Source organism: Schistocerca cancellata, chromosome 3 (assembly GCF_023864275.1).
Source record: "Schistocerca cancellata isolate TAMUIC-IGC-003103 chromosome 3, iqSchCanc2.1, whole genome shotgun sequence".
Taxonomy (NCBI): domain Eukaryota; kingdom Metazoa; phylum Arthropoda; class Insecta; order Orthoptera; family Acrididae; genus Schistocerca; species Schistocerca cancellata.
The window spans coordinates 119,497,034-119,510,080 of record NC_064628.1 but is presented as its reverse complement, the minus strand read 5'-3'; the positions used below and the strand labels follow the sequence as shown (position 1 = coordinate 119,510,080).

General features: G+C 36.9%; 1 protein-coding gene across 1 annotated transcript; it reads right to left on the bottom strand.

Moving 5' to 3' along the window:
- Window positions 1–574: 574 nt before the first annotated feature.
- LOC126177130 (facilitated trehalose transporter Tret1-like) lies at window positions 575–8,679 on the bottom strand. The gene has a single exon (XM_049924399.1). The coding sequence runs from the start codon at window positions 8,475–8,477 to the stop codon at window positions 7,032–7,034; it is 1,446 nt and encodes a 481-aa protein (XP_049780356.1). The 5' UTR covers window positions 8,478–8,679; the 3' UTR covers window positions 575–7,031.
- Window positions 8,680–13,047: the final 4,368 nt, after the last annotated feature.

Sequence of the window (13,047 nt, the reverse complement as noted above, 5' to 3'; positions counted from 1 at the left end):
AACAAAAGCGCTGGCAGGTCGATAGACACACAAACAAACACAAACATACACACAAAATTCTAGCTTTCGCAACCAACGGTTGCCTCGTCAGGAAAGAGGGAAGGAGAGGGAAAGACGAAAGGATTTGGGTTTTAAGGGAGAGGGTAAGCAGTCATTCCAATCCCGGGAGCGGAAAGACTTACCTTAGGGGGAAAAAAGGACAGGTATACACTCGCACACACACACATATCCATCCGCATATACACCGACACAAGCAGACTTTGACAAATGTCTGCTTGTGTCTGTGTATATGCGGATGGATATGTGTGTGTGTGTGTGTGTGCGCGAGTGTATACCTGTCCTTTTTTCCCCCTAAGGTAAGTCTTTCCGCTCCCGGGATTGGAATGACTTCTTACCCTCTCCCTTAAAACCCAAATCCTTTCATCTTTCCCTCTCCTTCCCTCTTTCCTGACGAGGCAACCGTTGGTTGCGAAAGCTAGAATTTTGTGTGTATGTTTGTGTTTGTTTGTGTGTCTATCGACCTGCCAGCGCTTTTGTTTGGTAAGTCTCATCATCTTTCTTTTTAGATATATAATATAATTAGGTAGATAAAAAAATCTATTCATAAAATGGCAGCAGTAGAAAAAACAAATGAAAGTTAAGGAAATGTGAGCCTTTCAGAGCCAGAATTCCTCCTCTTGGCAAACGGTTGAAGGGAAAAGAATTCTCCCCATTTCTCAAACCTCACAAGTCCTTTTCCTTTATCCCTCTTCCTTCCCCTTCAATACCTCTTGGTTCCTAAAGCTTTGAACATTTCCTCAGCTTCTGTGTGTGTTTTCTCTTGCCATTGCTTGGTGAGTACATTTTTCATCTATCCAACTACATTTTCAAAAAGTGATTATTCTTATTGATATAATACAAATGATAAGTTTGACAAATTTATGGCCAACTAAACATTTTTTAATTTTTTAAATAGCTTTTGACAAACAAACATTACTAATAAATTCTGTACATAAAGTCTGTAATTCATAAGTGGATTACAGCAGGAATAAAAATATCATGCCAAATAAAAGTAAACCATGAATCCTTTTTATTGATGATTTTAAACGGTATAAATGAATACTTAGGCAAGTGATATCAAAAGGAAAGGAGGCAGAAAATGACACACAAATACAAAATTCCAGGAACAAGACTAAAGCAACCTGGAAAAACATTAAAAAAGAAACAGATGCAATGACTTTAGACCACTACAACATAAAAAAAACCAACAATAAAGTAACTGACCCCACAGTAGTGGCTAGTAAATTTAACCATTACTTTTCAAGTACTGCACAACACATGAGTACCAAACACCATAAAATGCAGCAACATAATAACAGACTACCGCCACATTCAAAAATACATACAAGAACACTATTCATGTCTTTTACGACACCTGAGAAATTATCTATGATTATAAAAAGATGACCCAATATATATTCAGTGTTTGCTGCTTATATACTGGGTATTATCATCAAAGCAAGTGCAGTATTTACACAAGAAGCCTTACAATTCATCTTTGATGAGTGGTATATTCCCAAAATGTCTGGAAACTGCAACAGTAACAGCACTGTACAAGAAAGGAGACAAATGTAAAGCAGCAAACTATAAGCCTGTATCAGTCTTATTAAACTTTTGGGAAAACTCTTGAGAAACTGTTTCTTAGGAGAGAAACAGCCTTCCTAAATAAAGAAATGATAACAAGTGATTCAAAACATGGATTCAGAACTGGAGATCACCCAGTCAGCTGTTTTCACCTTCCTAGATAAAATACTAACTGTAGCAGATAATACGCAACATCGGTAAAACTTTACATAGGGCCGTCAAGGAAACCTAAGATGAGCATGGGCAGCCGATTGTAAATTTTAGCTACAACATTTTTTTTTGAATATTCTTGACTTTAGTGAAGCTTTTGATGTAACTGACATTCTGTTGCAGAAACTAAATAACCAACCAAGCAGGTAGATCAATTCTTACATTCATGATTAACAGATCACTCAAATAATATACAAGAAGATACAAAAACATACAAAGTTCCTAATTTTCATAATAATGCACAAAAATATCACATATGGACTCCAAGGGTAAGTTCTTGGGTCCATTTTCATACTTTATGTTAATGACTATCAAGGGCAAAAATGTAACTAATGGGACCACAGTAATAATAATATTTTCACCTTGAAACACTGATTCTGAATGATGGTGGAAAACTTGTGCCATTGGTGAGAGAGGCAAAATTTTTAAGTATGCATATTCAGGAAAAACCTGAATCATGTAAATAAAATGTTATATACATTCATATACAGGGTGTTTCAAAAATGACTTGACAACATTGAAAATTCATATAAATTAATTCATAGTTCCTGCAGAGGTGATTGTAGTGTCAATTTGTAGGGAAATACATCAAGTTTTGTCTCGCATAGTTCACTAGTGCCAAATCACACTGTAAAGAGCACTAGTGGCAGTTGCATTAAAGACGGTTGCCTTCACTGGACACAAGCATGTTAGCTGTGTGTTTTGGTTTGAAGAATTGAAGTCAGCAACAACAGTTCAGCATAATTCCCCTACGAAGTATGCTAAAGATTCTCCTAGTAGTGCTACAGTTTGTGAGTGGCATAAATGTTTTGTTGAAATAGGGTCTCAGTGATCACATTCCAGGTCAATTGATTGGCCATCAGGCACCAATTGCATGGATCCCCATGTTCCCCAGACCTGATATCGCTTGATTTTTTTAAATGCAGTTTCATCAAGGATATTGTGTTTGTCCTCCTGTGCCAGCTTCTCTGCCTGAACTTAGAGCAAGAATTTACACTGCCACTGAGCAAGTTACACCTGCAATGCTACAGTGAGTTTGGGCAGAAATTGACTTCCGATAGGATGTGTGCAGGATAATCAATGGAAGACACATACAACATCTTTAGTTTATGGTGAAAAAAAATTTTATGCGTTTCCTTACAAAATAACACTAAACTCAGCTCTCTATCTTCTTTCAATAAATTTATATTTATTTTTAAAGTTGTAAAGTCCTTTTTGAAACAACCTCCTTGTAAGAATCCTCTCACAAAATGCAGGCCATGCATCAGAGACCACAATGTACCATGGCAGCATCCAGTTACTAGGGTAGTCAACCATAGTGTAAGTGCGTAAGTGCTCTTCACCATGTAGTTAACAACATGGATTGTTCTGTTAGGTCTGTAAATCTAGGATTTTCTGATCATAATGCACCAATTATACAGCCAGTCTTTCTGAGAAGTAAACCTCAACTCACAACAATGACAATACAAAGCAGAAATTTTTGTCAAAGCAATGTTCTTAATTTTTGTACTATATGTAGAGAGAAAATTGCGAGACACTACACCACTCTCAAACAGTAGACCGAAAGTTTGAAACCTTTTTAAACATTTTCTGTTGCTAATTCAATTGCCATTTCCCTTTAAAAACAAAAATATACATAACAACAGGGTATCCCCAGTTGGATTACAACAGGTATTACAACCTCAGCAAAGAGGAAGAGAGAGCTTTCCTCCCTCAGCAAGACAAATCTTGGCAAAGTGAACAATTTAAGAAGTATTTCACTGCCTACAAAAGAATAATTAGAAATGGGGCGAATGCTGCAAAAAAACTACACAATGACACCCTTCATATAACAAAAGCAAATGCCTATGGCAAATAATTAATGCAAAAACAGGTAGTACTAGAAATAGTGTTAGTAACATTAAACTTAAAGTAAATGCAATGTTTATTACTGACCAAGAGGAAGTAGCTCGGGAATTTAACTGTATAAAAACTAATAGAACACCTAAAAAGTAATTGCCCCCCCCCCCCTCCAAACCAGTTCTCAATACCTTAACCAACATTAGGAGCAGAGATAGAAAAGATAATTCATAATAAAATAAAGAAAAAAATCATCAGCAGGAGAAGACATGATCTCTTGCTTCCTTCTTCACTGCTGCAGCAAATTTGTTAATGAACCACTGCCTCATGTAACAAATGCTTCATTCTCAGATACAGTATTCCCAAGAAAACTTAAAATAGCAAAAATCATATCCATACATAGAAGGGATCAAAAAAAGATGATCCTAGCAACTACCGTCCAGTTGCAGCGCTGTCTATATTCAGCAAAATATTTGAATATGCAATGGCTGCCAGACTAAAATCATTTATTAGGGAAACATTACATTTTCTTCTGCTCAGCATAATTTCTGAGAAAATAAAACTACTACTGATGCAATATCTGAATTTCTCGATTCTACTGTACATCTTGTTGACAAGGAATGCCCAGCTACAGATGTCTTTGTTGACCTCAGAAAGATTTCTGACATGGTAAATCACAACATACTTTTGCCAAAGTTGTATCTTACAGGAAATGGGGAATACTAACGGCTGGCTCAGCAGCTATGTCAGACTGGGCACAGTACATTCATACAAATGAAGTCAATCATTCAGAACACTAAATGTGGTGCATTCATCGATATATCATAAAACATGGTGTGCCACAGGGCTCTGTTGTAGGTCCATTATTATTTCCACTTTAAATAAATGACCTCCCTTCCACCCCACCCACTAGCAAGGCATTTTATTCGCTGAGGATACTAATATCCTTACATCAAATACAGATGAATCTCTTCAGTCAGTAGTTAATAGAAATACAACCCAACTAGATTCATGGCTTGCATAAAATAGACTGCTCCTAAATGCAAAAAAGACAATATGCCTAACGTTTTACAACATTCAGAACAGAACTCCCCAGGTTACAACTGTAACACTATAGAATTTGTCAATGAAACATAATTCTTAGGGATTGACATGAATGATACATTCTCTTGGAACAGTGATATTGACATGATCCAGGCTAAGCAAAGTTTGTTTTATGCTCCACTCAGTGAGGGACAAGCTAAATGCCAGCACATTGACATACATGTATTATACTCTTTCCATTCAGTACTACGCCATGGAATTATTTTTTGGGGTATATTGCAAATTCTCTGTTTTATTAAACAAAACATCAACAGACTGCACAGGAATCTGAACAGCCACCACCATGACACAAGGTCAAAAAAATTGTTAAGGCTAGTTCCACATTCTACTAAACTGTACAGCAATAGTGTTAAACATATGGGAATCAAACTCTACAACCATCTCCCACAAGTACAAAGCATTCAACAAAAAACACCCTTAAGAGCACTCCTAACAAAGCATTACTTTTACAGCATACAAGACTTTCTTGAATGTGATCTATCATAAATTAAATTATATATATTATTATGTTTCAAAATTCAAGATGTTTCATTACAAATAACCTATTGTCCATTAACGAACGTATGCTGTTTGACAGCCAGCATTATTATTTGAACTTATTCTTACTCTGGTATTATTCTGGATACATATGTAATAGATCTTCAGTGAGATGCACACTATAAGAAGCAGAGCTATGTCTGTATATGTTCTCATTTCATTTGTTTAACTTGTGCAATATCATGTTACATGTACACTTCTGTACATTGAACGATTGAGTGGATCAATAAATATACAAATACACTGATGTTTGAATTACTTTTTGGAGGAACTCTATAATTAAAAGAAAAACACTGAGACTAGAGAAAAAGATTGTCAGAATAATAAAACATGCTAAATATAGAAACTCCTACAGACGAATATTTAAAAGTCTCAGTACACTGTCCATTCTGTGTTTCCATTACCTTCACAAAAGGAAGCACATTAAAAGAAGATCTTCAAGCATTACTGTGATTTTCACTCTTATGTTCCTAGGCATAAGCATAACCTACATGTCATTACAATACATTTATATAGGAGGACTGTATCACACTACCATTATGCCACAAGCTATCCTATTTGAAACATATACCCAATTTACAGATGTTTAAAATTACACACAAAGGGTACTGCTTGTATTCTGTTTCTGAGTATTTGGAACACCACAAGAATTAATATACTTCATCAACCATACTATTCTTTGGGTGATTTTATTTGTTTTTATAGATGTTACCATCATGCAGCATGTAGGCCTACTTAACTATTTTTCAAAATGGCATATATAAATGATATTTAGTATATCAGACCTCACTGTTCAATGTTATTTGTGCAAACTACATACTAAATTATGATTTACAGGCTCAATAAAGAAATTCAAATCCACTTTTCTATGCCCCACAGATAATCTTCAGCAGATATAAAAAAAAAAAAAAACCAATGCTTGGAAATCTTTACATTAACACTTCTTTATTTAGTAGCATTCATAATGCTGTTAGGTAAGCGTTAATTATCTTATATCCACCTGTAACCAGGATTTTACAACAACACAATTATACACTCTGTAGTTCTCAATATCATTCCCCTACAACTATCACAGTAACATGCAGACATAAGTCGTCTTTAAGTATATTTAACACACACATCTAAAGGGAAAAATATTGAGTTATCAATGAACATCTCAATCACAAATTATAAATTACATAAGTTATACATGTTTATAGTATAACAATATACCATTCTGAATTTTCACACATTTCAGGGTCACTTTGTAAAAATAAATGTAATTACAACACCAGTTTACCCCTGGATGTTTCTACCCACATAAATATGGAGTTGAAAAGTATGCAGTCCATTACTACCACACATAGGAAAAGATAGCACTAGGCAGGCATCTGAACTTAAAAATGTAAAACTAAAGAGTTGAGTATATTTTAGCAGAATAGTGGGAACCCATAGTTCATTGTTCTTTGGTAAATTTTAAACATTATAAATGGAGTATAAAATAACAGTAAGCCATAAACCTCAAGTTACTCTTTCACAGCAGATGATGATATAAAAAGACATGGGCATATATCTTCATTAAGAACCTAACTGTTTGATACACATAGCTGCATTAATCATCATCTGTTATGAGTGATATATCTTGCTCTCATTTCTACAAAGTGATTCTGTGTACAATATATGTACTTAAAAAGAGATTTATATGGACAAATAAATAAATAAAATTCCAATAAATAAAGTTAACTTTCACTGCCTGATAACTCCATTTGAATTTCCTCAAGTGATTTTCCGTTAGTTTCTGGAACAACAAAGAAAACAAAGACTGTGCCAATTGCAGTTATTAATGAGAAGAGCCAAAATGTTGAAGCTGTGCCTGCAAACACTAACAGATTTGCAAAAAATTTTGTAATAACAAACACTAACATCCAGTTGACTAAACAAGTAATGGAACTTGCAAGTCCCTTTATATGAGGCGGGAAAAGGACACCCATCATCATCCAAGGAACAGGTCCGAAGCCAATAGAAAAAACTATAATGTAAAGGCAAAGGCTGGCCAATGGCAACCAATCAAAATTTCTAACATAGTCTACACCATACCTGGCCTGGAGATGGAAAAATACTCCAAGCGTGTACGTACAAGTTGCCATCACAAATCCAGAAGTAAGCAGTAAAACACGACAGCCTAATCGGTTAATGACTAATGACGAACAAAGTGTTGCCCCCACTTGCATAGTGCCAACTACAATAGTGCATATACTGGGTTCAATTGTGCTTCCAGCTGCATGGAATATGTCTGTTGTGTAAAATATAATGGCGTTGATGCCACTCAGCTGCTGAAATGTCATAAGTCCAAGTGCAATAAACAGTGACATCTTCGTGGCACTTCGAGAGTCTGGTGGTCTTGGCCTTGAGCTGTTTTCTTCCGCTTGCTTCATTTGCGCTATATCTTGTTCCAAATCACATTCAGTTCCACGCAACCACAGAAGTGATTTCCTTGCTGCATCTTCCTTGCCTTTTCCTAAATAGTATGCAGGTGTCTCCGGCATAAAAACAAAGGCTGCGCCAAAAACGATTGGGACAAGCCCACATATGGCACTCATCCAAAACAAATTACATTCCCGACCTACTATGTACACAAACAACACACCAACAACCACCATTAACTGGAAGAAACTACCGAGAGTTGCCCGTATTTCATTATCAGCTATCTCACCAATATAAATAGGTACTGTTACTGTAAAAGCTCCACCAGCCATTCCAACTATGAAACGACCAGCGCATAATGCTTCCCAAGTTTTGGCCCACAAGATAACAGCCCATCCTCCTAAGAATGGTGTAACCAAAATTAGCATGGTCAATTTGCGGCCGAGCTTATCAGTTAAATACCCGACAGGTAACACAACTGCTGCAGCACCAAGTGCTACAAATGAACCAATCCATGATATTTCTGAGATGTTGAAATTGAATTTAGATTGTAATTCCCCGCTGGCTGGTGCAGTCCATGCCATAACTGTACCCATTGCAAATGCGCCAATTGTAGCTACAAACGCAGCCACAAACTGAGGAAGTCTATTTATTCTGGAAGGATTTAATAAATGCGTTCTGCTGTGCGATGTCAGATTTATATTTTCGTCCGCTCCACCACTGACAGACTCTTCTCCCCGTTCAATTTCGGTGTTATTCATTTTTAACTTTAAACGTGCCAATTACAAAATGTCGGTGGATTTATGAAACTGTTTTTACCAAGTGCTGTCCATTTCAATAAATTGTGATAGCATAAAACAAGTTTTACACCAAGACAAAGACTTCAAGCATCACAACACACAATGTTTTGACAGCTGCCACAATACACCTATACACACCCACGCAAAGAAGATCATAAGCACAGTAGCAATGCAAAGAAATACCACTTTACGTGAGCGTACAAATGAAATCAGGGTAGTTTGGCAGCACTTCCAATAATGAATGCGTCTTTCCCCGTTCTAGGGTCGATTGTACATTCACCGTTTAGCAACCGGTTAAGTACTATTTTCCAAATAGCGCGAGAAACGCTCTGTATGAAATCGGAGTAACGCCTAACCGGAGAATAAACTCGGCATAAGTTAAGGATTCACACGTGCCGGAACGTCTCACCGTCATGTAAAAAGTTTCTCCACTTGTAGTTCAAAGGGTGACATTCACACACGCCGTCAACGGAACGTCATCGACATGTCACATCCAAGTTTCTCGGGAAGAATGTTTCGACGGGTCATTGACAGAGCCATGTGATATTTCCATGTTGCTACCGGCAAACAGCACCTCCATATTTGTTTGGTGTTTTTCAGCAGAACGGCCGATACAGCCATACCTTATGCAAACCACCAGCTTCTGCCGTGATGATATTAGACGCCTAAATCTTGAATTTCTCTTCGTAATTTTTATTTGTATCTCGTTTAACAGGTAAAAAATTGTTGTTTAGACATTCTGAAATATTTATAGAACGATGATGACTCCTCTTGCAGCTCCTTGTAAAGAGTGTGGATCTCTCCTTCGCAGTCCCGATTTTTTTAACTTTTGTGTTTTTCTAAAGCAGACTCTTTTTGCTTGTTGTTCCGGTTCCTCATCGACAAGTGAAACAGTAATCATTGCAAGATGATTGAAACTAAATTTCAGCATTTTAGGACGAGCTACAGTGAACTACGAAATAGCGCATCTAGTGGGTATTATATGAACCATCTGTAACGTCACGACGTTCTTTCGAAGTTACGTGCCGTGTAGCGTGAATGCTCATTGCTCAGGAATTCCTCTGACGTTCGACGCTGAACAATGTGACGGTGACGTTCCGACAAGCGTGAATCCACCTTTCACCGTCGATTTCTCATCAGTTAGGGAGCTTAACCGGTGATTAGTTTTCAAGATGGCAGGAATAGAAATAAATGCAATAGCGATGGCGATATTTTGGCAGAAGTGGTCATGATAATGAGGAAGGAGAAGCAAATGAGACGATGCCGATTCCGAAGTTATATCTAGATTTCGCTTATCAAAGAAAACCGTGTTTTTTCTTTTCAATCTTGTATGTAAATTGGAGCATATGATGGACAGGTGGGACTATTTCAATGTTTTCTTAACTAATGCTTCTGATTTGCTGTAATATGCTTTTGATTTCAGTACTTCGTGAATTACTTCGTGTTATTTGTGTAAATCAGGCACATTAAAATCACGATTCGTGCAAAAATATGCTTGTTTATCTGACGCGTGCGCGAGCTATAGTTTCTGCAGTAGCGGAATGTTTCGTTTTGTGTAACAGACAGTGTCAAATCTAAAAACCACACCAGTTATATATACTGTTTGTTTTAACAGCAGTCCTGTTTTAGACAAAACATCGATTTTTCGCATTGCAAAACGTTTTAATAAAACTGCAGTGTCCCAATTTCATCTAGCCACATGATGTCAATTGCAGAAAACATCGTTACACTCTTGTTTTCTGTTGAGAATATCGCTTTTTGTAAACACCACAGCGCTGTCGGAACAGCTTTCTGCCTTTTAGTGAAAATATTGGGATCATAGGCCTATCAGTGCTTCAGAGCAACAACATTGTCTTTCACATACAATTATTCAATGAAGCCTGTGAACTGTTTGTGCTTACTCATGCTAAGTTTAAAGAACGTAGCTGCTGTGTTTGTAGCCCACCCATATTTATCATAAAATAATAGCTGTATATGTATGTTATAAGAACAAAACAGGAATATATTTATTGAATCTGCATAGTTGTCTTATGTAAGGAGTGCATGAATGCTGTGTTTTTAACTTTCCTTAAATATCATACTATTTTCAGTGTCCTTCTGCATAGTTGTCGCATGTAAGGAGTGCATGAATGCTGTGTTTTTAACTTTCCTTAAATATCATACTATTTTCAGTGTCCTCCTCTATGTCAAATGGTAGCTATTTGAATGTAATTTAAACTTAATTATATTGTGCTTGTGTGAAGTAGCATTTTCTGAAACTGAGGCTTACTATGATTATTTAATGTAACAAAAAGTTTGATAGTAACTAATATCCTCAGTTCACTCAGCCACATCTGTAGCAGAAAATACTTTTCACTCTATTTCCTATTGGGATAACAACCTTCAACATTTTAGTGAATGCTTCAAAGAAACAATTTCCTACCACTTATCATTATTTCCATAAACAATAAATTATTTGTGCTCATGCTAAGTGTAACACAGTAAAATTAACGGGAAAGTCAGCTTTTTAAGAGCTGTAGCAGATAGCTGTTTTATTTCTCAGTTATTAGTATTATCCACATAACTACATCCATGTACTTGTCGTTCAGCTAACATGAATCTTTAGTTATTGCATCTACATAATCGCAACAGTGGAAGGAATGGCTGTCAAGCTATGTTTTTAAATTTCTGTTGTCCGTCATTCTTTTCTTTCTATCAGAAATGACTCTTCCACCAATGAAGAAGCTGTTACAGGGATTCAGTTATTTTGCCTCTGGTGATTTCCTTACGTCCATCGGAGACTTCATTGGTATTGACAAGGGGCAGCCAGCAGGGTTATTAATAGGGTACATACAACACTGGGCAACATGTACGAGAGGCAGTTTTTTAATTATTTCATTTGTTTGAAGTAATGAAATAAAGTAAATAAATGTATATGGATTAATAAATTTTTATTCTGAAATCATTTGTTTTAATTTTTATTTTCTGATCCTAATTTTGAGCTTTACACTCTCTTTTTAACCAATACAGTGCTGGATTGTCCAAATATATAGAAACAGTGAATGGCCCAAGGACAAGTGCAAAATAGAGCAGTGGCTGAATGAAACAGCACTGTGGTTGAGTGGTTACAGTGTTGGTCTGCCACATGGGGGAGCCATATTCAAACCTCGCTTGTGCCAGGTTTTTTTCCCCGCTGTTCACTTTGTTCAAATTTGTGCTTGTGTCATGGTGTAACATCCATTTGCAACAGCAAGGTATAAGGTAGGGACCAATAACGACAGCTGGTTCAGCACAACTACTCTATTAGCAGCTGGAAGGAAGTGGCTTTCAAATGTTTGATGACAAAGTGACAAGTCAACTGAATCCTCCCAGAAAACACGTCTGATGTGTCATACACGGCATTAGTGACAGAACGTGTCATATTATAGGAATGTCTCATTGCTGCACCTAATTTATACGACTGGAGAGAGAGAGAGAGAGAGAGAGAGAGAGAGAGAGAGAGAGAGAGAGAGAGAGAGCTGCTTCATTGCCCAGTATATGTGTTATATGTATTTGGGTGTGATCACTTCTAAAGAAAAGATGAAAACATAATCGTTTGTCACGTAATCTGCAACAAATTAACTCAACAGTTTCACAATCATACATTTTCTCTGTGATCTGTCCAAAAAAAAAAAAAAAAACTTTCCCTTGTAAGCTGAGATGACTGTAGAAAAGAAGGAAGAACACAATGAAGATGCCACACCTCCAGTTACTTCCCCTTCCATCCCAAGTCACATGTGGCTGCTAGAGATGATTGCACAAGCCAAAATTATATATGAAATAGTTACTGTTTGCAAAACATTTAGGGTGAGATACAATAACTCCCTCCTGAACCATGGACCTTTCCATCAGTGGTGAGGCTTGCATGCCTCTGCAATACAGATAGCCGTAGTGTAGGTGAAACCACAATGGAGCGTATCTGTTCAGAGGTCAGACAAATGTGTGGTTCCAGAAGAGGTGTAGGAACATTTCCCATAGTTACAGGAGCAACAGTCTGGATGACTGACTGATCTGACCTTGTAACATTAAACAAAACGTCCTTGCTGTGCTGATACTGTGAACGGCTGAAAGCAAAGGGAAACTACAGCCATGATTTTTCCCAAGGGCATGCAGGTTTACTGTATGTTTAAATGATGATGGCGTCCTCTTGGGTAAAATATTCTGGAGGTAAAATAGTTCCCCGTTAGGATCTCTGGTCGGGGACTACTAAAGAGGGCGTTGTTACCAGGAGAAACAAAACTGGCGTTCTGTGGATCGGATCGTAGAGTGTCAGATTCCTTAATCTGACAGGTAGACTAGAAAATTTAAAAAGAGAAATGGATAGATTAAAGTTAGATATAGTGGGAATTAGTGAAATTCGGTAGCAGGAGGAACAAGACTTCTGGTCAGGTGATACAAGGTTATAAATACAAAATCAAATAACAGTAATGCAGGTGTGGGTCTAATAACGAATAAAAAATAGGAACACGGATAAGCTACTATGAACTGCATAGGAAACACATAACTGTAGCAA

Excerpts from the sequence above, each read along its gene's own strand:
- LOC126177130 (XM_049924399.1), bottom strand. The coding sequence starts at position 8,477 with ATGAATAACACCGAAATTGAACGGGGAGAAGAGTCTGTCAGTGGTGGA.